Raw genomic sequence first — 24,998 nt, forward strand, 5'->3', positions numbered from 1 at the left:
GCTTCAATAAATGTAGAGTTCGTAATGGTGGCTGCTCCCACCTTTGCTTGCCTCACCCCACTGGCTTCTCCTGTGCCTGCCCCACTGGCATCCAGCTGAAGAGAGATGAACAGACGTGTGACTCTTCTCCAGAGACCTACCTACTTTTCTCGAGCCGTGCTTCCATCCGTCGTATCTCGCTGGACACCAGTGACCACACAGATGTGCACATACCTGTCCCCGAGCTGAACAATGTCATTTCTCTGGACTATGATAGTGTGGATGGCAAGATTTACTACACAGATGTATTTCTTGATGTCATCAGGTGGGTGCCAGTCATCTGCTTGGCCAGTGCCCAGGTGACCCAGCTACTTGCGCTGGTTGTGCCACAGTGAGCTGTGGAGTGTGCCAATAAGTTGGGGAGACTGAGATGCTGCCAGTACACCACTACTTACACTTTGTCTTTGGTACACAGCATCATGTGTATTGCTGAACTAAATGCTGAAGGTGTGTTTAACCTGCTGGAGACTATGGGGAAAAAGGTATTAGAGAGGTAGCACTATGAAGTGGCCCTGTGGTTGATGGGGATCATATATGGAGGTGTGAAGGCTTTCCAGGAGCTACCTGTTCCTCACTGCCATTTCTCATTGGTTTCCATCCAGGCGGTCTGATCTGAATGGCAGCAACATGGAAACTGTTATTGGTCAGGGTCTGAAGACTACAGATGGCCTGGCAGTGGACTGGGTTGCCAGGAACCTCTACTGGACAGACACAGGACGCAATACCATAGAAGTAGCTAGACTGGATGGAAGCTCCAGGAAAGTGCTGATCAATAACAGCCTGGATGAGCCCCGAGCCATTGCTGTCTTTCCCAAGAAGGGGTAGGTATGGGGTATTGGTGGGGCAGGGAGAAGGGCTGTGCCAGAGGCAGATTGGAAGAGGAGGTTGTGGGAGAAACAAGAGATGTGCCATGTGAATCTGCAGGTACTGGCAAGGGGCTGACTCTGAATGACAGATGTAATCAGGCAGACAGTGAATTTGAAGGTTGGGTGGATAGCTGGGAGAAGCAGGCTACAGACCACATGATCTTTTTTGAACCTGAAGAATCTGGAAGTTTAATTCATAACTAAAACCTTCATTAGGCTAAATGAAATGTTCTTTTCTTCTTACACCTGCCTTTTATCTCTTCAGGTATCTCTTCTGGACAGATTGGGGTCACATTGCTAAAATTGAACGGGCAAACTTGGATGGCTCTGAACGTAAAATCCTGATTAACACTGACCTAGGATGGCCCAATGGATTGACTTTGGATTATGACACCAGGAGGTCAGTGAAAGATTTTCTTTTACTTGCATAACATTAAGGGATGTAATTATTTTTTTTTTAGCCTTCTTAGCTTTGTTTATTGGAGTAGCGTTGTGGGTTTGGGTTTGTTTTTTTTTTTGTCTGATCCATCTTGGCTAGCAAATGACTAGAAAGTAAAGAGGGATTGTATAGATGGAAGCTCACCTCTTTCCCTGTTCCTCCAGGATTTACTGGGTGGATGCGCATCTTGATCGCATAGAGAGTTGTGATCTCAATGGGAAGCTACGGCAAGTGTTGGTCAGCCAGGTGTCACATCCCTTTGCTCTGACACAGGTAAGTAGATCTTCCTGCTGCCACCGCTTTTCCTGGTGTGTTGATGAATTTGGGCAGTGGAGCTTGGGGACAGGGAAGTGTTACAGTCTGGGGAAACCAAGATGGCTGAGGGGATAGTACTTAACTATTTTGTGGAGCTAACAAAGGAAGTTTGTCTGAATTCCTGTGGGTTGTAGACAGTCATCTTCTTTAAGATAAGAGGGGAAGGGGTTGAAAAGGCCTTTGTTTGGGGCCTTCTGCCACTGGGATGTGTTTTTTATTGGTATCCTGTGTCTATGTGGCTAAACGTGCTAATGGCTGTGATTTTTCTTTGCTGTCTCCCTGAGCAGCAGGATAGGTGGATATACTGGACTGACTGGCAAACCAAATCTATCCAGAGAGTGGACAAGTACTCTGGGCGGAACAAAGAGACAGTCCTAGCCAATGTTGAGGGACTGATGGATATCATTGTGGTTTCCCCTCAGAGACAGACAGGTAAATAGGAGGACCTTGATTCAGGCAAATGCTAATTGTAGACAAAAAGAACTCTGGAACCACTGTGCTACTGTAGATGTCAAGTGAGGTTGTCATCCTTTCTTATACTCAAACTGTTAATGCATCTTCCCTGGGCACATTCCTTGTCTGCCTGTGACATTTCAAGAAAGTACATTTGAATGGTGTTCTGTTACAGCTTTGATTAGCAAATGTCACTTTCTGTGTTGTTTGTCTGACATTGTGTTAAAACAGAAGAATGTGAGCTTTTTGGTTTTTAATCTGTGCAGCTGCATTGACTGGGCCCCTGTCTAATGACTTCCAGTGCCTTCCTTTCAAGACTGCCCTGATCCTACCAGTGTCTGGCTATTGTCATCACTTTCTTAGCAGTCAGATGAAGGGCATGTGCCAGAGCATAGTAACTTGCTGGATTTCTAGGAAGTATCTCTGGCTGAGCAGGAAAAAAGGTTGTTGCTCTGAGCTCCTACCTGGTCGTCTGCAACATATTCAGAAAATTGCTTGTTCCTTCCAGGTACTAATGCTTGCGGAGTGAACAATGGAGGCTGCACTCACCTCTGCTTTGCCAGGGCTTCTGACTTTGTCTGTGCATGTCCGGATGAACCAGATGGGCGGCCCTGTTCTACTAGTGAGTTTACTGAGTGTCACTTGGGTAGTAGCTTCCATAAATGAGCCACTGCCACTACTTACGCAGTGGCAGTGGCAACCAGAGCGTCTGAAGGTCTCCAGTGTATAAAAACTTATGCAGAATCATATACTGGAAGTAAGGCAATTGTGAGCGAAAGGGCCTTCTTCTGTCCTTTCTGCTGACAGTCTGGGTTTGAGATGGGAAAGCTGCTCATATAGGCCATTTCAGAAACTCTCTATAGCTTACCAGACTCGTTCATCTGTCCCACAAAGTTGGGGTCCTGCTTATTTTTTGCTGTTGTTCTAGTTCCTGGTGTGGTGCCCCCTGGTCCTGAACCCACTAGTGTAAGTGAGCGAAGTCAGACACCACCTGGCAGAGTAGGTACCTCAACAACCAAACCTCTCACATCTCTGGAAGCAGTGGAAGGGAAGTAAGTGCTCTTGTTCTCTTGGAATTGGGGTGTGAAAGTCACAGCTTGTGTAGGGTGCAACATGCAAGCCCCCTCTGGTTGTCATAATCCAAATGTACCTCTCCCTAGCCAAAAGAGGCTATTCCAGCTCCAGACTTCACGTTCATAATGGGGAAAAATATTTTGACAAAGAATACAGAACACTGTTGAGCTGGCAGGAAAGAGGTGCAGAGATCTTTCTGTTTGTTCTATTGAAATGCGTGTCTAGGCTGACTGTGCTGAAGTGTTAAAATCCTCCTGAGACTATGTAATTTATTTGATTGATTGTTGAACTCCTAATTTTGAGAATTTATTTCTGAGAGGAGGAGAGGGGAGTCTGTTGCTTTAATTCACTGAGACATCTCAGACCTGAGCCAGACATCTGAGGAAGTGGTTCTGCCCTGGCCACAGAAGGATAGCTTGTTTGGGGCAGAACAGAACCTTTGCAGCTCTAATATTTAAGTTACTATGCAGGTAGTTAAAAGACTTTTTTCTGTTATTTCCCTACAGCCTGCTATCCTACTGCCCAGAAAAAAGTATGTTCTATAATATATGGCTGGGTTATTTACAAGGCAAAACTTCCACTTTGTTGAGTATGATGTATTGGACAGAAAGATCTTTGTGCTGACTCCAGGATGTTCTGATTTTTACTTCAGTACTGATGCTGAAATTTGTATTCTGATAGATATGTGCATGCACCTATGTACCTGAGAGGTAAATCTAGAATGACTCGGATATAAAGATATTGCAGACCTATAATTGATATATACATGCACACACCCCTATATATATGTATATGGTCCTCTCTCCTCTGGATACAGAAGGATACTGAAGATGAGAAAGAAAGGCTCCTCTTGTTGAACTGGAAATGGAAGGGATATGAGTGCTAGCCTGTCCCATCCTGTCTTTTGATACCTTTGATACTGTTGATACTACTTTCAGTAACTAACTGTCCTTCTGTCATTCAGCTGCTCTGACAAAGATGCTAGGCGAGGCTTGTGTACCCATGCCAACGAGGCAGTGTTAGCAACCATGGGTGAGTTCCTTTAACTCTTCTCCACCAGGGCTGTTCCTCCAATGTGCCCAGGGCGTTCCAGTCCATAGTGTTTGAAACTCAAATTTCTGAAACTCACACTTGAATTACTCAAATGTGCTCTGACCAGAGCAAAGTGTGACTAAGGATGAACATCAGTCATATACATTCATTAGCCTATATGGGGACTTTTCCAAATGACACTTTGGTCTGAAGAATAGTTGTTTTCTTTCATCCCATACCTCATCCATTGGGCTCTTCCCATTAATGATACTCTTCTTCACCATCCCCTTTGTGTTTAGCTGAGCATGGTTAACTAGGGTAACTTTTTCCCAGTGCAGAAGTAACCTGTCAGCAAGGGGCTCTGACTCATCCTTATCCAACCCCATTACAAAGATCTTGATGCTCCTTGGCTTGCTGGGGTCTGGGTGGGAGGAAGGGTTATCATATGTTTGGTTTCATATGAAGCCAAACAAAACCTCTGCTAAACCTTGGTGTGCTGACATTTTACTTCACATACTTGTGTCTGGTGTAAAACCTCTGTGTTAGGCATTACACTGAGGTCAGTGTTACCCAGTGGGAGTTAAGGAGAGTGCATAAATTACCCTTGCTGTTCACTTTCAGGAGAAGGACTGCATGTCAGCTACATTATTGGAGGTCTTCTCAGCATCTTGTTTATTTTGCTGCTTATTGCTGCTTTAATTATATATAGGTAAGTGATCTTTTTCCCCCTCTCCTGGCCAATAGTAAAATTAGGGTTGTAGGAGAAGAAAGCTCCTGAAAGCACTTAATCTTTCTTTATTGTCATTTACAATCCCTTTGTTCTCCATTGGAAACAGTTTTTGATGATTTGCAAGGTTCGAGTCCTGTGCCTTTGAAGTTTTGGGCATGCAACTCTATTATTTGAAGCCTTATAGGCTAAATTTTCTGCAGAGAGCTTATGAGTTGTGGACAGGGATGTGAGATAATTCATATCTCAGTACATGTGTGAGCTCATGTGCTTTCTGCCAGATAGCTTCACCAGTTACTGCCAGTATAGCTTTTGTGGTTACATGGCAGTGCCTTGCTATACTGATAGCTAGTGAATGTACTGGTAGCGGAAAAGCCAGGTGAAGCCAGCGTTCTCTCTCTTTGAGGGACAGTGAAGATTGCTGGAGCTTTCCACTCACTGAACGCTTGGGAAATTTGGATCCTGGCAGTAGGGCCCTGTGTCTTTTCTGACAGCTCTCTCCTTCTAGGCATAATAAGTCCAAGTTCACAGACCCTGGCTTGGGGAACCTAACCTACAGTAATCCCTCATATCGGACATCTACCCAGGAGGTGAAGATTGAAGCGATTCCCAAACCAACCATGTACAACCAGTTGTGCTATAAGAAAGAGGTAAGAGCTGCTCCTAAGGACATGGGAGCCCAGCCCAAGCTGCTGTTGAGTATTACAGGCCTTAGTATGTGAAAATGTTGCAACTTGTCAGCATTTACTTCTAGGACATAGGAGGACATTTTCAGTGAATTGCTCAGACTCCTGTGGAGATCAACCAGCGGACTTCTTCCCCAGTGAGCTGTAGTGAATTAGACCTGTCTTTAGCTCTCTGCTTCTTCCCCACTCCCACAGTGTCTTTAATTTGCATTGGGTGCTGGCCCTTGAAGTACAGGGAATTGTCTTCTCTGGACACAGTTCTGGTTAGTGACTGTTGCACCAAGGTTGCTTTAGACAGTTACCAGGGGAACCAGGCAGCCAGAAGGGGTTTGGTAACAAGAATGTGGCTCCTGGCTGTGCACTGCCTGGAAGGGGTGGGATAGTGAGATAACTAGAGCACTTACTAAATGGAGCATTTTAAAGGCCCTGTAGAGGCTCGCCCTGTGTGCCACAGGATGGAGAGTATTTAATACGATATCTTGCAGTACTTAGTTTCTCCTCTGTTTTCTCCTCAGAAGCTTTCTTATCACTCAGATAGCTTCTCATCTTCCCTCTTCTGATTTCCGTCCACATCCTCACTTCAGGTATCACTACTCTGTGTGTTTGATCCTGCCTCCCTCACTCAAGCTCTGTTGTGTGGCTCAAGCACTGTCCCATACTAATTGCTCTTTCTTGTTTTTTCCCCTGCTTTTATGTCCTTAAACCAGCTCTACTGTCTGTCAAGAAAGTATAGATAATTTTCTGTGGCAGATCTTTTGGTCTTGGCTTTGTCTACTCATACTCAGTATGTGAGATTTGAAAAAGATCATTTCCGTACGACTGTTTATGATAATCTGTTAGATCACTTAGTTCCTCTAGCAGGGATCACAGCAAGACTTATGCAGAGGAGAGTTTTCCCTGGCTTTTTTTCAAAGGTACTATCCAATAGATTTCCCAAACTTTCCTGCCATTTTAGCCTTATCTACTAAGGATATGCCAGGATTATTTATCTGGGAATCTAAATTCTTTCCGCTTTTCTCTTAATTCTGCTGTTCCTAGATATACCTGGATGTGTATTTCCCTGCACCCTCCACTTTCTCCTCAGGGATAGATCAGATGTTCTAATGCTCCTTATTTGTCAGTGAGCCAAGTTAGAGAGATTTCACTACTTTAATCTCAGTGTGGTCCCTTTAGCCTCTGATCATTTCCATTGTTTCCCTATAATCTCCTTCCCTTGTATCACTGTGAGACTCAGACTCAACAGTGGTATTCCAGCTGTGCTTTCCTGAGAGGTGAATCTAGAATGACTTGGATATAAAGATATCGCAGACCTAGAATTGATTCGCTGCGTACTTTTACCATGAAGTCTTCTGGCTGTTCCTGCTTCTCATTTTGGTTTTGTTTTGGGGATTTTTTTTTTCCCCTTGCTTTTTAGGCTCAGTGTTGTTCTCACTCCCTGCTGTCAGGGAATATATATAGCTGAATTAGAAGAGCCAGCTCATCCTCATTCCTCTTCCATGATTTGAAGGCTCCTGGAGTTTGGAACGAGAGCTCTTGCAGGGAGGATTTGCCGGGGGGTGGTGAAGAACTGAAGGGAAACTTAGAATGGGTTCTGCCATTGTGACAGTCAAAGCCAGTGGCTGTTTACATGGAGGTCCAGCCTTTTGTCTGCTTCACTGTCTACATTCCAGCTCTGCTTTGCTCTTTGCCATATTTTTCCACAGATGTTGGTTTTTTTTTTTTTCATTCATCTGTCTGCTCCCTAGACTGGTCCTGACCACAGCTACACCAAGGAGAAGATCAGGATTGTGGAGGGGATATGCCTTTTATCCAGTGATGATTCTGAGTGGGATGACCTTAAGCAGATTCGGAGCTCCCGAGGAGGGATCCTCCGGGACCACGTCTGCATGAAGACAGACACGGTCTCTATCCAGGCTAGTTCTGGTTCACTGGATGACACCGAAACTGAGCAGCTGCTACAGGAAGAACAGTCTGAATGCAGCAGTGTTAACACAGCAGCAGCCACTCCTGAACGGCGTGGCTCACTCCCAGACACAGGCTGGAAACACCAACGCAAGCCCTCCACGGAGAGCGAGGTCTAAAGTACACGTGACTTTGGAAATGGTCATACCCTCCCTAGCCTCTGCTCTGCACAAAAAAGACAGGACGCTGCCTGCTAGGCAAGGAAGGGCACAGAGACCAGCCTCTCTTGTGAGGGGCCCAGAGACTGTGACTGCCTTTCAGTGAGGAGCTTGGGCAGCTGTGCTGTTGTGGTTGGAGAGGGAGGATGGGTGGGTTGGAACCCAGAGACCCTTTTGGCTCATTTTCACTGTCTGTGGTTTATTTATATGTTCCCCTTTCCTGGAAGCTGCCACGTTAACTTTTGCAGTGACTCCTCTGGCCTGAATCTGGTTCAGATTCTGTGTTCTCTGGCAACCTGCAAGTCCTGTGCCGTCCAGCTCACGGTCAATGCCCATGAAGAGAGCAGAGCTGCCTCATTGCTAGCTCCTGGTCACAGAAGTTCCCCTAGTCATTCCAGCGCTAGCAGCACTCTTTGAGGCTTTGTGTTGAGGGGTTTCCAACTTGAGAGAGGTCTTGGAATAGATGGGGTATATGTTGGGGCTCAAGGGGACACTGACACAGCATCAGGTCACCTTTTAAGGGCATAAAGAGGGTAACCACAGTTGCCGTGACTCGCTTCATGAGAGCATCACTGCTTACTTTTCCATCTGCTAGTAAAAACTTTAGGAATGCTCAGATTGGAGCACTGTGTCTGTTGCTGGCAGTGGACACTGCTCCTGTTCTCCCCTTTCCTGTTAAAACATGTTTCTACTCTGGAAAAACAAGAGTCAGCAAATGGCCCTTTCAGAACTGCTCCCTGTGGGTACTGGAGTCAGAGCGCCGAACTTGAGGAAAGAAGACAATGGTATTGTTCTTAGCTCTACAGAGCTAATGGGGGGAAATGGATCCCAGCAAGACCTAAATTCTACTCGTCTTTGCATAACTGATATATAAAAAAAGAAAAAGAAAATTTGCTAAGTCCCCACCAGTCTCAATTCCGCAAGGTCCCAATTCTCTTGGCCTTTGGGACCTTTGATTACTGTAATGAGGGAAAAGAGAGAATTCCTAGGTCGAGTCTTTCCCAGGGGAATGCTCAGTGCTGACAGTTAGGAACTGCTTTATTACTAGGCTGAGCCCATTTGACCTAGAATAGGAGATGATAATCAGGGAGCTGTAAGGGCCATTTTAAATAGTTGTTTATCAGATAGAATTGCACTTTAAGCTCTTCTGTTACCACTAAATAGCTCTCCTTGCAAAGTCATTTTTCTCATCAGCTGCATGAGCTTCAGTTGTTCTCTGGTCTCCAAGGCCTTTACCCTCTAGAGGGTGTAATCCTACCCCTGCAGTTACACCCCAGCAGCATCCGGAGCTGGGGCTTGCAAGAGTCCTTGGGGGCATGCCACCTTTTCATGTTCTCTTGACTTCTCTTGTCATCTGTTTGTTCAGAGGGGAAAAAGGGAAAATATCTCTTGATGCTTCTTCAAAAATGAGATTTATATTAACCCTTCAAGTCATATGGATACTATCATGGTAAAATATTAAGTGTTAAGCCAGATACTTGGAAGCAGAACTTTCCAGCAAAGAATTTCTCACAGCATACTCTGTAACCTCTTTATCTCATGAGAAGAGGTCAAATACATTCCCACCTGTGGTGTAAAGAGAGCAAAGCATACACTAGGGATATGGCTTAGAGGTGTGGGGAGGGTGCATCTCCCATGCGATATTTTTTCAGCTGGTTAAAAAAAAAAGGGAAAATCCATCCTACTCTGCTCTAACCTTGTTCCTATACTAACAGTCCTGCTACCCCTGGAAAACATGATAGTTGCCAGCAGGTTGGCTGTGCTTTTTACAGCAGAGGTAGCTTTGCAGAAAGGGGAAGGTTGCAGATTTGACTGGGCTAGGTGGCTTGAAACTCTGTCCGTAACTGCACCATTGGGCTGACTGGTGTATATTCCTGTGGAAAATGAACGGGAGCTAAGGCTTGGAAATTTCCCTGTGTTAATGTGGGATTCTTCCCTACTCCCAGAGGGATTTTTTTTAAAAAAAAAAATTAGACTTTTATTTAATTATTTATTTCATTGACTCCAGCCTGGGAAGCATTTTTTTTGTTGGGCAGAGGCACTTTTGGATTGAGGCGTGGACTCGACTGGGAACTGAGAAGGGAGTGCGTATCACTGATGTGGACCTTGCCTGTCTAAGCTGCCTCATGCGGGGACAATACCAGAGGGCTACAGGATAGGCAGAAGAATTGATTTGAACAGAAACCACGTGTAGGGGCAGGGGCATCAGAGCTGGGAGTGAGCGGGTGGATAGGGGAGGAAGGCTCTGACTTCTAGGAGAGCAGGGTTTCTTTGGGTTGGGGGGGGCATGCCCTGTGCACCAGAATTCCAAGGTGGGACAGGGGTGAAGGGAAATATCTGCCCAGACCTGTCACTTGAGGTTCAGTCAGCCTGTCAAAATAATCGCTGTCCGAGTCACAAGTGCAGAATGGAAAGGAAAACCCAGTCAGTCTGTTCAACAACTCATGGTGCTTGTGATCTCCACCTTGATAAATATTTTCTGCTGCTTCTTAGGAGGGACCCTGCATACTCCAGCCTAACAACCATTCATAACTGCTCTCTGCTCCCTTCCTCAAATGATTATGGTGAAAAGGAGCAACAAAATGTCCCACAGCCTCTCCTCTACCAGTGAGGTGGGCAGAAATTAGTTTCTTTTTCCTAGAGACAGCCCCAGTGAGATGCTGCCTAGGGGGTGCATCATGGTTCCCCATTCTGGGGAAGAGAAGACCCTCGTTGCACTTAGGATGTTAAGAATGTAGAAAGGCCACTGGAGGATGATCTCTTGAGCACTGATTTACTATGTAAAAAGCAAACCTCTCTCCTGTCTGTCCCAAGCTAACGTCCGTGATTTCCGTGTGTTCCTGTGTAATGGTTTTAACGTTACTCACTGGAGACATTGGACTTTCTGGAGTTATTTAACCACTGTGTTCAGTATTTTAGGGGTTGATGATAATTTAATATAAATTTAGCTTTTCTTAACCACTCTGCCTGGCTTTTGGTTGTGAATCATGCATGTTATTTGGACTCTCCTTTCAAAGAGGAGCTCGCAGACCTGTTTGCACAGAACCTCAATTTTGCTTCATTTGAGAGGAGCAAGAAGGTAGGAATGGATCTGGGTTCTTTTCATAACCTGATTGTAACACACACTTCTGCCACTATGGGTTTGAATCAAGGGCCAAATATCCCCATGCTCACGCACTTTTGCAAATTCCTGTGCACGCATAATACCTGTCACCCTGTGCCCACCTTGCTTTTTTTTTTTTTTTTTTTTTTTTTTTTTTTTTTTTTTTTGTTACCATTTTAACATGACAACAACAGAAGAGGATGTTTGTCTTTTGGGAAAGTATATAGGACCCTAGTGGTCTCAAGCATCTGCCCAGTGGAAAATAAAGCTCTGAAGAAGAGCCATTTTCTATCTGTAAGGGGTTTTGTTCAAGAGTCTGTTGCATGTTTTTTTATAAACAAGAGTTTAAATGATGCAAAAGGCTGAATAATGAATGAATCATAGAATGCTTTGGGTTGGAAGGGACCTTTAGAGATCATCTAGCCCACCCCCCCTGCAGTGAGCAGGGACAGCTTTAACTCCATCAGGTTGCTCAGAGCCCCATCCAACCTGACCTTGAATGTTTCCAGGGATGGGGCTTCCACTACCTCTCTGGGCAACCTGTTCCAGTGCTTCACCACCCTCATTGTAAAAAATTTCTTATGTCTAGTTTAAATCTATTCTTCTTTAGTTTAAATCCATTATTCCTTATCCTGTCACAATAGGCCTTGCTAAAAAGATTCTCCCCATCTTTCCTATAGGCCCCCTTTAAGTAATGGAAGGTCGCAATAAGGTCTCCTCGCAGCCTTCTCTTCTCCAGGCTGAACAACGCCAACTCTCTCAGCCTGGCCTCGTAGGAGAGGTGCTCCAGCCCTCGGATCATTTCTGTGGCCCTCTTCTGGACCCAACATTCAATGATAACTGACACTGCAGTACTGGTGCTAATCTTGTACCCCATTCTGTTCCTTTCTGATGAAAGAAGTACCAAAAACATTTAAAACATTTTAGCTTTATTCCAGCTCATTTCACAGTTGAAGCACAGTGCAGAAGTGATTTCAGTGAGGTCACGCAAAAATATAATCACCTCGGTTTTTTAAAAATTGATGATGCTTACACAGTGTGGTGGGGAGAGATGGCATTGTAAGATTAATTGCAGTTGGGTTGATGGCACTCTCCTGTCTCTTGTCTTCTGATTACCCCTAAGAATTTTTCCTTCACTTGCTTCAGCTGAAGTGAAGAGACAAAGAAGGGAAAACACACTGTACTCCAACAACACACAGCTACTGCTTGCAAACTCACTACTAAAAGATATTGGAGAAAGCCCGTTCCCCTACAACGGGATATTCCCGGAAGCTGAACGCAGCCAGCTCGGAGCTGCTTCAGCCCTTTGCGGAAGGCGGCGGGTTCAGCGGCCCAGCACGGCTGCCTCAGGACGCCGCCAGCGGTGCCGGCGCCGGGCGCTGCGCCCCACACCCTCACCGGGGCCACGGCGGCGGCCGCGGGGCCTGAGTCTCCCCGCAGCACCGCGGGGCGGGTGGGCGCAGCGGCCTCCTTCCCCGGCACGTCTCGGTGGTTATCGAGCGGGGTGCGCCAGGCTGCAGGGCGGGGATGGTGCTGGCAAAGGCCGCCCCTGTCGCGGCGCGCTCTCCCCACGGCCCAGCCCGCAGTGCCGGCCGCCTCAGGAGAGCGCGGAGCACGCGTCGCCACTGCCGGATTCAAACGGACCAATAAAATGCGCGGGTGCGGGCGTGGGTGGGGCCGGCGCCGGCCAATGGGCACTGAGGACACTGGGAGGTGCGGGCGGTGTTAGTGATTTCAAACCCTGCCGAGGAGCGGCCGGACACTCGCCGCGCCCGACCTGCCGGGGCCCAGGTGAGCGTCGCCGTCGTTATCCCTTCCCCGGTGGGGGGCTCAGCCCCTTTTCCTGCCCGCCGCGGCTCCGCGGGCCCGCAGGAGGGTGGGGTAGGCCTCTCCCCGCCACTGGGCCTGAGCCTCCCCCGTGCTACCTGGGGGACTGGGCGGGGGAACGGTCCTGAGCGGCGCTGACATCCCGCCACGGTGACGACCCGCGCCCGCGGGCTGCGCTTGGAGCCCCCCCCCGCCCCGTGGCTGTGGGGGCCGCGACCACTAACGGTGGGAGGCCGCGGCCTGTACCACGCCGCACTGTAAAGGCTTAAGGGGCGCTGCTCGCCTAGGCCGCCCGCGGAGCCGTGGGTGCCGGGGCCTGTAGGGAGCCGCGGCCCAGGCTGCTCCGCCGCGGTCGCCTTCTTTGTGTCATCACTGCGGGCCCAGGCGCGGCTGGGAGCTGCTGGGGCCTTGCCTGGGAGGCGGTCGGCAGGGTGGGCCCGGGGGCTGGTGAGGGAGCTGGGCTCGGCCCCTTCCTAACGCTCCTCGAGGGAAATAGGGACCTGGCATCTTCTGTCCCCCGAGCGTGCGTTTCAAGAGGCTGCGTCCAGGATTGGTTTCCCCTCTAAAATGACCTAAAGAAAACGTTCCTTGAGGTGATTCTAATCTTAAAGCGAAAGGCATGAGCTCATCTCCATTTCTAGAGCTCTGTTGTTAGGTGCAGGTGTTAGTCTTGGATCTCCAGGGTCCCTCACCAGGAGGTGCTTCCTGTTGAATCTTTGCCAGTGCAGGTGAAGAGGGTCTGGACAGGAATGTGGGTGTCATGTGTCCCCCACCTTCTATTTCATTTGATTCTGTTTCTGAGTCAGAGTCTTGTGATTATTTTTAAGACAGTAGCTTTCACGCTGGTGTGTAGGGGGTTTTCCTCCTGAATTTGGATCTCTGTCAGCGAGAGACCCAAAGTTTTGTGTAGTGGAGGCCGAGGAATGGAACTTCAGGTCAGCTTACGCTGCACAGGACTTTGTTCTAAAAATAAAATTAACCCACCCCACCCCCCCCCCCCCAAACTCATCTGCTACAATTTTCAATCTGATTTGTGTTTGGTGTGTATCATCTATCTAATTATTCTGCAGTTTTCCTTTTTTTGCTGATTTCTTATTTTGTGTTTAGTGTTGCATCTTCCAGTACTTCTGCTAAACTGCAGTGCTGTTAAAGTTGCCTTCTGCAGATGAGAAGGGGATGAGTAGTTGTTGGGCTACCAGCTGTGGGAGACCTTCCTTATTTATTACTTATGTATCGAGAGCATTGCTATAGACTTTCAATGAACACATCTATTAGTTTGAAACTGTAAAGATGCATATTTCCAAATGCCGAGAGTCTCAAATATTGAAGTATTTTAAAAGGCTGCTTATAAAAATCTATTATTAAAACTTTGCAATAGGGTCAAATCAGAAAGAAGAATGATTGGGTGCAAGTTGCCCATATAGCTTTGACTCTTGGTGTCCAATATCAGAGCAGTTGATTGTGCAAAAAATGAGAATTCAGTCTGACTTCCTTGCCTCAGGTTGGCCTTTCTTTAAAATTTGCTGTTTTGGTAGCTTCCCCTAGTTTTAAACTTATAGATGCACCTTTTCCTTTTTTTTTTTTCTTTTTTTTTCTTTTTTCCCCCAACTTCAGGAGTTGCAATAGGGTTAAACTTTTTAAGCAACATAGAGTGATATATCAAAGCAGTATCAACAAAAAACGGCTTTCAACTACGATGAACTGGTTCTAAACAAATTGTTGTAGATGTATTGAAGGTAATTCTCAAGAATACAAAGTTGGGAACATCAACTATGGGACCTGCTATGGAAAAAATTATTTATGTGACACCTGCACGAGAATAAGTGAAACTTGGATTTCAGAAGCATTGGAAACTGGAATTAGACTTCTTAAATCTGTACTGATGTGAGACTTCTCGTTTGATATTCTAATGTAAAAAAAGTGAACGCATGGTAATGGAACATGATTCCTGATTCTTGTACACATATGACTTGTATTTGGTGGGACTTGACTTCCACACTGGGTCTTGTCCTTTCCCTGATATGGGCCGGTTATGTACTCTGGGCCTGTGCTTCTGAAAACCTGGTCTGCCTCGGTGGAGCTGATAATCTCATACCGATGTCTGTTAAAACAGTACGGTGTTGTCCCATTTAATAGTCAACTTGGAAAACCTGACTTCTACTGTAATGTTAAAAGTTGTTACTCTTGTGCATCACTCTGTGTGTTAGGTGATAAATTTACAGCTGAAATTCACTTGGCACGTTGTAAGCTCTTTCAGTCAATCCTTTTTTTCTTTTTTTTTTCTTGCTACCCTCATTAATTATGTCATCCGCAAACTGTAACACCTCTGTTTGTCCCCTTTTATAGATCACTTACTAACATTTTGAACAGTACATACAGTTAGAAACTGCTCTGAATGTCTTGTCAGGTAGAGATAACAGTCTTTCAATCTTAAGTATCTAATTTGGAAGATTTTGTTGTGTAGGATGTATGACTTGAAGGACCCTTCAGAGATTTAAATACCTGTAAACCTTCCAATTAGGCTTTTAAGAATCGTGGTCTGTGATCATCTGGTTCCCTTTTTTCACCCTTCCTATTTCTCCTCTGTTCCATGGTACCAGCAGATATACTTTTCTGTTGTTTTTTTTTTTAAGAAATGTATAAACTTGTATTGCTAATTTGTTTGTAAACTATGTAATGTAAAGTAAATGGTTTGTGAAGTCTCTGCCAGGGTAGGATGGCATTAAAGCCATTTGCACCTGTAACAGAATGGTTGGTTTCAAGACAACATAGTCTAAGACTAATACGGTGTTGCTGCTGTTGCTTTGTTGTAGACTGTTCCAGTGGTTCACCTTATAGTGGTGGAGTTCTAAAGTGTGACACAGGAAAGCCTCGTACCCTTGTGTTTAAATTGAACATTGCCTTGCACCGGGCAGCGTTGCTGTGGCTTGTTTGAATAAAGAGTCTCTTGACCTGAGCAGTTGCACGTTGTTTGGGGTTGTCTCTATGACAGCTTGGTTGCTGTGAATGTCAAACACTGAAAAGCAGAAGCTGTTGTGCGTGTTTGCCTCCCTGTTGCAGGGGGGCGGTTGAGATGGCAGAAACAGTAACTTGGACAATTATTCAGTGGGGAGCATGGCTGGTGCTGCAGTGCCTAGAACAGGCTGCTTTCTTCAGCTAGCTAAAAAGATGTCTGTAGAAATACAGCCTTGCATCATATGGCTTGATGCTCTTCTCAGGAGGAACCTATCGACACCCACTTTTCGCCATACCAGCTTCTTCAGTTGCTATTGTCACTGTAGAGAAGACATCTCAAAATGTCAGGCGATGGGCTAGAGAGATGCTGATGAATCAGCTCCACCGGAGCACTGTCATTAGACATCTCACAGCGGAACACGAAATGCAGTGATGGTATGGCGCCAGGCTATTCGTTCATACCTCCTTTGGAAGGCACTGCATTTCTCATTCTTCACGGCAGGCCGTGTTCCTCCTGTCGGGTTTCAGAACTGCTCCCTTCTTCAATTAGGGATTGCTGGATGATGGTGGCCTGGGATAATGCCTGCTCCACGCTCGAATATGACCGCAGCTACCTCTGTCACTAGAATAATCGTTCTCATGGGTATGGGTGTTGAGGGCTATGACTCGTGAGAACAGCAGGCCTGCCGGGCCAAGCCGGCCACCGGGCTCCGGCGGCCCCAGCCCAGCCGCAGGGCAGGCACCGCAGCCGCCGGGAGGGCCGGGGAGCGCCCGCTGCCGCCCGCGCACCGGCTCCGCGGGGGGGGGGGACGCGCGTCCGGCCCCGCGGGGAGGGCTCCTCCGCGGGTGCCGGGGCGCGATGTGCCCGGGGCTGCCGTGTGGGGAGCGCGGCGGGGCCGGCGGCCCGGCCCGGCCCTGCCCTGCCCGCCTTTGTCTGGCCCCGGCGCGGGCCGGCTCCCCGCCCAGGTGCGGCCGCGGCGCCCCGAGCCCCGCCCGCCGGCGGGGAGGGGCTTGGCCTGGCCCGGCCCGGCCCAGCCCGCGGTTCCCCGCCCGCTGTCGTCGCGGCGCCGGCCCGGAGCTGTCAGGGTGAGTGTCCGGCGAGGCCCGGCGGAGCCGCGCGGGCGGTGCGCGGCGGCGGCGGCGCTGGCAGGGCCCGGCCCGGCCCTCGGGCGGGGGCGGCGGGCAGAAACAATGCCGGGCGGGCGGCCTGCGCCGCCGCTGCCGGCCCGCCGCCCGCCCGAGCCCCGGCCGCGGCCTGCTGCCAGGGTCCCGCTGCCGTGCCGCCGCGGAACGGGAAGCCTCTCCGGGCTGCGGCGTGCGGGGGAGGTGGGGCCCGCGGCGGGAGGAGGAGGAGGGGGACATCTGGGGCTGCGGGCGGGGAGCGGGAGCCGGCGGCAGAGCGGGCAGAAGCGGAGGGGTGCTCTTCTGGAAGGTGCTGGGGATGGCGGGGGCGCCGCTAGTTCGGGGAGGGCCATGCTGAAGGGTGCTTCCCTTGGAGAAGGCAGGAGCTGGTGGTCGGTCCTGGGGTGTGATGCCTCCGCGGGAGCTTTCCTTCATCAGCAGTTCAGGCCGTTCTTTTAAAGAACATCACATGAGCCTTTCCGTTTCTGAGCTTTGTAAACACCTTGAGGGATGGGGGAATTCGCAGCTGATAAGTACGGCCCCACTGACATCTTTCACTCCAGCCGGCCGCCCTTAGAATTATGTCAGTGCACGCAAACTTGCCCGTGGGTTGCCCTTTTCCCTCACGTCCCTTTCTGCTCTGTAAGACTGGCTTCACTCCAGGCTTACCCATGCAGTAAGAAATTGCTTCTGCTCTTAGCTGTAGCAGAAGGTCAGTTTATTTTGTCTTGTCTCTCACTTTTAGATGCACAGAAAAGAACAGCCTCAGTTACTTTCACAGACCACGTATTTAAACATATTTTTCCAGAGAAATTAAGTCTCTCTCCTTTACCAATAACTTGCTATTTGTGCTCTTAAGATTCACTTAGCTGAGTTAGGATATATGAGTTAGAGCAGGCAAGAGAGAATTTAATGCTGTTGATTCCTGAATGCCATTTCATTGCTGCTGAAGCAGTGGCTTCTCTCAGCTGCCATCTACTCCACAACGTGCAAAACAATTCCCTTTTACCATGCATATCTCCTATTCATAATTCTGAGGTCCTGCTTTCCTTTCATCAAGAGTCATCACATCGCAACTTCTAGTTCATCTTTCAATTGAAAACAACAACCTTTAAAATCCTAGGAAATTTTTATTGCCTAAGCAGCAAATAATCTTCTGTTTTTTTTTTTAATTTTCTTGTTATTTTCATGACAGACAAAAGATATGTGGACTGAAGCTGGAAAGCACGTTTACAGTCTGACTGAAAGTTCTTCTGACTCTTTGCTGCTTTTGCAGGTATCTGTAGTTCAGGATTGTTAGCTGGCCTTCAATTTTCCTTTTGATTATGTGGAATTTACTAAAGCAATTGCAATATTTCAGTGACTGATTAGGCTATAGTTCTTAAATTTGTGTGCTCTTCAAAATACTTAGTGTGTCCAGGTGTTGTTTGAAATAAAAATTTAACTGTGTTATGATTACTTGAATTTTTCAACCTTTTTTCTGAGCTACTTTATATTGTATCTAATGAGAAGGTTTAGCTGGCAAATACCGAAAACATGCTGGGCTAAACTTCTAAGAAAGTGAAACTTCATCTTTTCAGAGTCAAGGAGCAAATATGACCCAAAACTGCCATTAATCAAATAAAAATTATTTCTGCTAGGAAAACTGTGGGCTGCACTGACAGAGAACTGTTTACTGAGAAGTATAATTTCATCTGAAATGTAACATACAGCTATATGGTCTCCCAAGTATATATGCCCTACACTATAGGAACATTTCAAACATTTTTTTCCTTTAAAAAGGCCTGTCTTGCTTTCTCAGAACTTACTCTGTTTACTCTGTTGAGTAAAGTTTTTGAGAAGCTTTCAAAATATCGAAATCCTTGATGCTGCTCTTGTACAGCTGTGATGTTCAATAGGTAGAAATAAGTAGGGAGAAGTGAAAAATCAGTGTCAATAAATATCTGGTTTTGTTTAGCATAAAATGGCTTCCTAGTTTGCCATTGCACATTTTCTGTAGAAAATGGTCTGGAAGCTGAAACTTCACAAAAAAACATAGTGATGAGTGATAAGCGTATGCTCCAAAATAAAACACATCTCAGGATGTTTACAATGAAAGGATTTTCTTTAGCAGTACCCCATACTATGAGGCTGTAGAGTTGATGCTATTCAGCCCTAAAAAACTGTAGCAGAGAAAGCATTTATTTAGAAACTGAGTAGGAGCTGTTCAGAGCAGTGCGTGGTTAATCCAAACTTTCATGTATTGATGCTTTCCCATAATCTCTTAATGTGTTCATAAATTTGTTTCCCCAACTTATGTATATTCAGTGGGGACTTTTCACTTTTACATTTGAAATTCTTGCATTTGTGCTGCCTTGTAAATATTTTCTGCTTTTGTGTGGCCTCCCTTTGAAAGACATCCTATTCTTTCCTTGATGGTCTTCATTTTCTCACTGCTCCATAATATAAGAACTTGTCCTGCCAAGAACTGTCACGGAGGATTTGTTACTCATCTCCGTTGCAGATTCCTCAGCTGACTTGCTTTTGGAAATGTTGTATTGACCATGTTAACAAACCTCTCTCACAAAACTTATTTTGGTGGTTCAGTCACTTCATAGGTCTTGTTTTCTGGATTCTACCAAAATGAATATTGTTACTGAAAGACTTAAATCTGTTTGTTCTGAGTTGTGGTAACAAGAAAGCTATGTAGGTCAAACACTTCATTGCTGCAAATTCACTAGTAATAACATAATTTAGCTGCATTATTGTATAATGAGGCTACTTGCTATTTGGATGTTGAGAACTAATGGCTGGAGGTTTACATGTCTTTGCAAAGGAGCTTTTAAAAAAAAAAGAAAAGCTTTTTGTCAAATATGGGATATTCGATGAACATACAGAACCTAGTGACTTAATTGAAGGGAGAAACAACAGTCTTTTATTCTGGTAAATGCAAGAGGTAGACTGTACAAAATCTTGGCCTTAGGACAGGCATCAGCAATGATGAAGCTAGAAAGATAGGATATTTAAGAAGGAGCTCTGCCTCTGTGACCGTGGAATACTTTCTGATAAACTGTGTGTTCTAAAGGGATTTGTAAGTTGGGGAGGAGGTATAATTTCATCACTATTTTTAGATGCTAGATTCAGCACAGAAGGCAACTTAACCCATTTTATAATTGAAGTAACCATTGTAGATGTTAACGACTAAAAATAGTAGGGGAACTGACTTAACCAGACCAAAAAAAAAAAAAGGGTGAGAAAATACACACTGTTTCATAGTCATCTGTCTCCCCTCCCTGTGTCTGTCCCATCATGTGTCCTGTCCGTGTGTCGTGTCCCCCCCTGCCCCAGGCTGAGTACATAGATCCTTTTCTTTGAGGTTCTATAATGCATTGCTAGAGTGTACAAGCAAGAGGTTGCACTTTGTAGCAATGAACTGTTGTGTATGTGTAAGGGTAAAAGTACTTGTAAATCAGTATCAGCTTTGCAATGGACAAGCCTTTTGAATAGAGTTGCTCCTGACTTCAAACCCTGACTTTAGCATTTGAACTGATTTTAGGATTGTAGTAAGGTAGTCACTGTCCTACAATAAGATTTTCCTTGGCGGAACAGGTTTCTGGAGAGAAGTAAATGTTTCTTTTTGTTGTTGAAGTAGGGAGTTCATGCTGCTGACCGTTTTCTAAAAGAATGGGGTGTAGGTGGGGGTTTGTCTTAGTATAGGTGCCAAAAGTCTTTATTCTGGTGTTTCTGCTGCTGGCAGGCGTGTTAGTGCTTTATTTCTTTTTCTGGTTTGGTTTTTTTTTTTTGTGAATAACTGTGGTCCTTGTATTGGTTCCTTATGCTTTCCTCAACAAAATGATTTAGACAGGTAATGCCTTGAATTACCTCCAAGTTTCTGAGCAAGATTCAGAACTACCTAATTTCCTGTTAAGTTCCCTCTGCTTATTCTTGGCAAAGGCATCTGTGAGTTTGGGAAGAGACTGCTGTATCTATTTGTCATCTGCATCCACGCTGGGGGAAATACCCCATTATTTCTGTGCTGGTATGTTAAGATGAAGGTATTCCTAATGTAAACGCAGCTTATACTGGCAAAGCTGCATCTTTCCTGATGGCGCTTGCCTGCAGAACTGACTTGAATGACAGAAAAGTCTGCTGCTGTAACTGCGTGCACACGAGGGAATTCCTACATCCTTCGCTAAGTGAGCTATTTGAAAAGTTTTAATGTGAATGCGGTCTCAGTTTTGCTTTTAGAGAGAAATCATCACAATCGTAGAGTTCGATACAGTTTTACCACCCACTTTCATGTTTACCGTGAGTGTCTTGCTTTTGTGTGTGTGGTGGCTTGCATTTGTTTGTGGGTGTGTTTGGTGGGGTTTTTTTAAATAGGTAAAATGCAATGGATTTGAATCAGGAGGCTGTTAATTTGTATTTAATTTTGAACCCTCTCTTTCAGTAGGCTGAAGGAGGGGATAAGAGAACAAAAGAGAGGTTTGGGCAGAGAAAAAGAAAGCAGTAGAGTTTCAGAAGAGTTTAAACATGAAAGCAGGATCTGTTGCAAAAGGCTGGAGGGGCTTTGCAAAAAGATGTAGTAACTCACTTGCCCTGTTGACCTCTCTTGATTGTTTGGTTTTGGTATGGCATTTAAAAGCTTAAGTTTTATTTTCATTGTAACTTTTAAGTCAGAGTACCTTTTTCTTGTCAATTCCTGACATAAAGGAATGGTGTGACCAATGTTTAACCCAGAGCTTTTTTAAAAAAAAAAAAAAAAAAAAGTTGTACATTTTAAAAGATAGTGTACCAGAATTAATGGTTCAGTAAAATGGGCTTTAGGTAGCCTTGCTTCTGTGTACTTTGTTTCTTCCATAATGAGCAGAGTGATCCCTTCATTCTCAGTGGTTTATAGTTCCAGGGGTTAATTAAGTCTTCATCTTTGGCCCTCTAAACAATATTTTTTGTTTGCCTTTTTTTTGCTTAAAAAGCAAGCTTCTCAGTAGTGTGCTGATGTCAAGAAAAAATATCCATATCACTGTTTGTGAAATGAGAAGGACAAACCATAATAATGTGTGGATATGCTTGTTTATATACATGATCAATTCTTTCCTGATGTTGACTTTTGTTTTATTGCTGTTGGGAAAATTAGTAGGCTTATGCAATTGTAGTGAGAACAGTATTAACATCCATAGGAATTTATAAATATTTAAGGTAAGCTTAGTGTAGGGGGGGGTGTTGGTGGCTGGTGGGGGGTTTGGGGTTTTCTGTTTGTTTGTGTTTGGGTGTTTTTTGTGGGTTTTTTTTTTTTTTTTAAATTATTGGGAGCTTGGGTTTTTGTTTTTGTGGGTTTTTAAGTATCTTCTAACTAATCCAGGAAGGAAGAAAAAAGATTGGTTTTATTGTGGACTGTTACTAGTCAAATGTTGCTACCAAGTTAGTTGTATGTTAGTGGGCTTTGGAAAACTTGCTTATATTAACTTACACCAGTGAAATTACACTCCTAGGGGTTAATTTTCTGCAGAAAACCTCTGTGCATTAGGTGAAGTACTTTGTAGGTTAAACTACACAGCTATGCTGGCATAAGCTGAAGTTGCATTAGGAATATTCTGCTATTATTGTGTATTTATATGCCTTTAGTGATGAATTGTTGTATATGCTGGCCAGTTTTTAGAATTTTGGTCATCTTTGTCTATGCATTTGAACTGGTGTGCTGGAATGTGTTACTCCTCTGGTTTGATTTTGTTTGTATAAATATAAATAATGATGGGAGCTTTCATTGCTGCTGCTGCTGTTTGTATTTTGCTGATCTCCCTGCATCAGGCATATTCTCTCTTTATTCTTTGAGCAGTCAGGTTAGTTGTACAATATGTCTGAGATGGGCATTGAGCCTGAGGTCTCATCTCTTGTACCCTAATGGTCAGTATTCCTATTGTAATAAAAAGGAAAGGGAGGGAGGAAGAAAACACTTAGGAACTTGAATGAGTAAGGATTTTGGCCCTATGTGTGGTAAGAAATTGATCTCTTGTTGATGGCTGCTGATGCTGGCTACACTAGAATTAGGGCATAAAGTGGCCAGCTTGCAAAAATGGGTTTTGTTCCTCTTGCAGTACTGTTCATTTCAGTTGTGCTATTTGTAAAGTTGTTAAAATGGCAGTCCTTGCACTAGCACCCGATTATTTTTTGACACTGATTCATGGCACCTGTTGCTGAAAGCACATGTCAGTAAGAGTCAGTTTTCTAGTGTTGATGGGTACTCATTTCATTTTAGCGCCTTAATCATAGTACATTCTTCCTCAAGCTTAGATGAGGTTATATTCTGTATGCCTTCTTGGCTTACTAAAACTTTCACAGATTGAGACTTCTAGTGTTTGAAATATTACAAGTTGCACTGCTCTCTAATCTTTAATGGCTTCTGGTAGCTTTCCAGGGCTAACAAAATAGCTGTCTAGTCGTAGTAGTGCATATCTAAATATAATTACAAGCTTGGGTTGCACATCAGCAATAAGACTTGCTACAGAATTGTCTTAGTTTTCTGTTTTGGGGTTTTTTTGGTTGGGTTTGGGTTTTTTTGGTGTTTTGGGGGTTTTTGGTTTTTTGGTTTTGTTGGTTTTTTTTTTTTAAGTAGAAGTATGTTGCTGGTAGCACCTGACATGTATTTTTCTGTATTCTATCTTTGTCCCTTTCTCCATAGGAATTACTGTAATTATAGAGAGAACCTGAATTACAATGGGGGACGACAGTGAGTGGATGAAACTGCCCATTGACCAGAAATGTGAACACAAGGTAGGAAATCTTGTCTTTGAGTTTGGCTTGCTGTATCTCTCTGCTGTGGTGATTCTGTGGTACTCCTCTGTGTAAATACCCCATAGTTAGGTAATCTCAACAGCTGCACAGTGTGGGTATGGCAGATCTGAAACTGCATCAGTTCTAGCCAAACCTAGAGGCTGAATGTCGTTTATTAAGCATGATTTAGTAGCATGATAATCTGTATGGCATAAGGTTGTGTGCTGAAAGATCAACACACTCATTCATCTGTAGCCGAAACTATTGTTGGGCTCCCACCTACTCATCGGTGGTTGTTACAGCTTAGGAAGAGCGGTGGGGAAGACTGGCATCTCTCTATCCAGATCATTCTTGGCAGGAGAACAACAAGTATTTTGTCCTGTTGCATCTTATTCGTATAGTCATTGAAGAGAAATCTTGCAGATGCCAGCTTACTGAGCACACTTTCAACTATGATTGGAGAACTTTGTGAGATTGGTGAGTTAAGATTGTACTAGCACAACATTTAAACATCTGATTTCTACTTCCAGCTATGGAAAGCCAGATTAAATGGTTATGAAGAAGCCCTTAAGCTCTTCCAGAAGATAGATGATGAAAAGAGTCCTGAATGGTCCAAGTATCTTGGGTTGATAAAGAAATTTGTGACAGACTCCAATGCAGTGGCTCAGCTGAAAGGACTGGAAGCAGCGCTTGCTTATGTTGAAAATGCTCATGTAGCTGGGAAGTAAGTAGCCTTTTCTTGCTATTAGTAGGCTGTATTGACAGTTTAATGTGCCTGTCTGTGAAATGTTGCCAATAGATTGTACAGTGGCAGCTAACAATTCTTATCTTTACTGTTGAGAGCAGGACTTGCTTTCTGATCTAGAGAATTTGCTGAATTGTAGGCTTCCCTTGTAGATGGCCTCCATGTGCATATTAACTTGTCAGAAATTGCTAACAATGTTCAAAGAAACTATTAAAGGCAGTAGTAAAGATTTCTGAAATGGTAGAGAAAGTGAATCAGTAATTTAGTGGTATAGGTGCTGTGAAATGGAATCCCTGTTCTTGTGTGACTAAAACAGCATATACGTACAGGGAGCCTTTTTTCCCAGGGAGATATTTGTGTAATTCATCTGTGAAATAAAATGTAGTTATGTTTATGTGGTGTTGCATCCAACTTAACCAACATGAATCTTCATACCTGCCAATTTCTTCACAGGATGTTTTTTAGTATTTCACTGTGGTCTAGCCCATGAAATAGCCCATACTCCTGAGGGTGAGATAAAAACACCTAATGGGCCAGATCAGTGCTTTGGTCCACTGACTTTGTAACCTGATGAAATGAATAAAAGTCTTATTTAAAAAACAAATAAACAAACCCAAAGCTTTGTTTAAAAACCTAACAACCTTCCAAACCCCTTGATTTAAAAGTGGTGTAAATGATTTAGTTGATTGGAAGCTTTGAAACAGACGTGAAATTCTGTGCTGGGATTATGTGCCAATGCTATATG

At 45.0% G+C, this 24,998-nt stretch overlaps 2 protein-coding genes across 3 annotated transcripts in view; both read left to right on the plus strand.

Annotated features, from left to right (window-relative positions):
* LRP4 (LDL receptor related protein 4) overlaps positions 1–7,712 on the plus strand; it is an 84,786-nt gene extending 77,074 nt beyond the window's left edge. Inside the window, exons 28-38 of the mRNA XM_075713019.1 lie at positions 1–304; positions 642–860; positions 1,171–1,305; positions 1,509–1,617; positions 1,947–2,091; positions 2,621–2,734; positions 3,041–3,164; positions 4,151–4,218; positions 4,840–4,927; positions 5,454–5,595; positions 7,377–7,712. Coding sequence (XP_075569134.1) covers positions 1–304; positions 642–860; positions 1,171–1,305; positions 1,509–1,617; positions 1,947–2,091; positions 2,621–2,734; positions 3,041–3,164; positions 4,151–4,218; positions 4,840–4,927; positions 5,454–5,595; positions 7,377–7,712 — 1,784 coding nt within the window. The remainder of the gene's footprint in view (positions 305–641; positions 861–1,170; positions 1,306–1,508; positions 1,618–1,946; positions 2,092–2,620; positions 2,735–3,040; positions 3,165–4,150; positions 4,219–4,839; positions 4,928–5,453; positions 5,596–7,376) is intronic.
* An 8,991-nt stretch (positions 7,713–16,703) lies between these two features.
* Positions 16,704–24,998, plus strand: part of CKAP5 (cytoskeleton associated protein 5) — a 50,811-nt gene continuing 42,516 nt past the window's right edge. For both annotated transcript variants that reach the window (XM_075711799.1, XM_075711800.1), the window contains exons 1-4: positions 16,704–16,722; positions 17,954–18,034; positions 23,417–23,508; positions 24,039–24,232. In XM_075711799.1, coding sequence (XP_075567914.1) covers positions 23,452–23,508; positions 24,039–24,232 — 251 coding nt within the window. In that variant the 5' untranslated portion in view covers positions 16,704–16,722; positions 17,954–18,034; positions 23,417–23,451. The remainder of the gene's footprint in view (positions 16,723–17,953; positions 18,035–23,416; positions 23,509–24,038; positions 24,233–24,998) is intronic.

The sequence above is a fragment of the Pelecanus crispus genome, chromosome 6 (genome assembly GCF_030463565.1).
Source record: "Pelecanus crispus isolate bPelCri1 chromosome 6, bPelCri1.pri, whole genome shotgun sequence".
Classification (NCBI taxonomy): domain Eukaryota; kingdom Metazoa; phylum Chordata; class Aves; order Pelecaniformes; family Pelecanidae; genus Pelecanus; species Pelecanus crispus.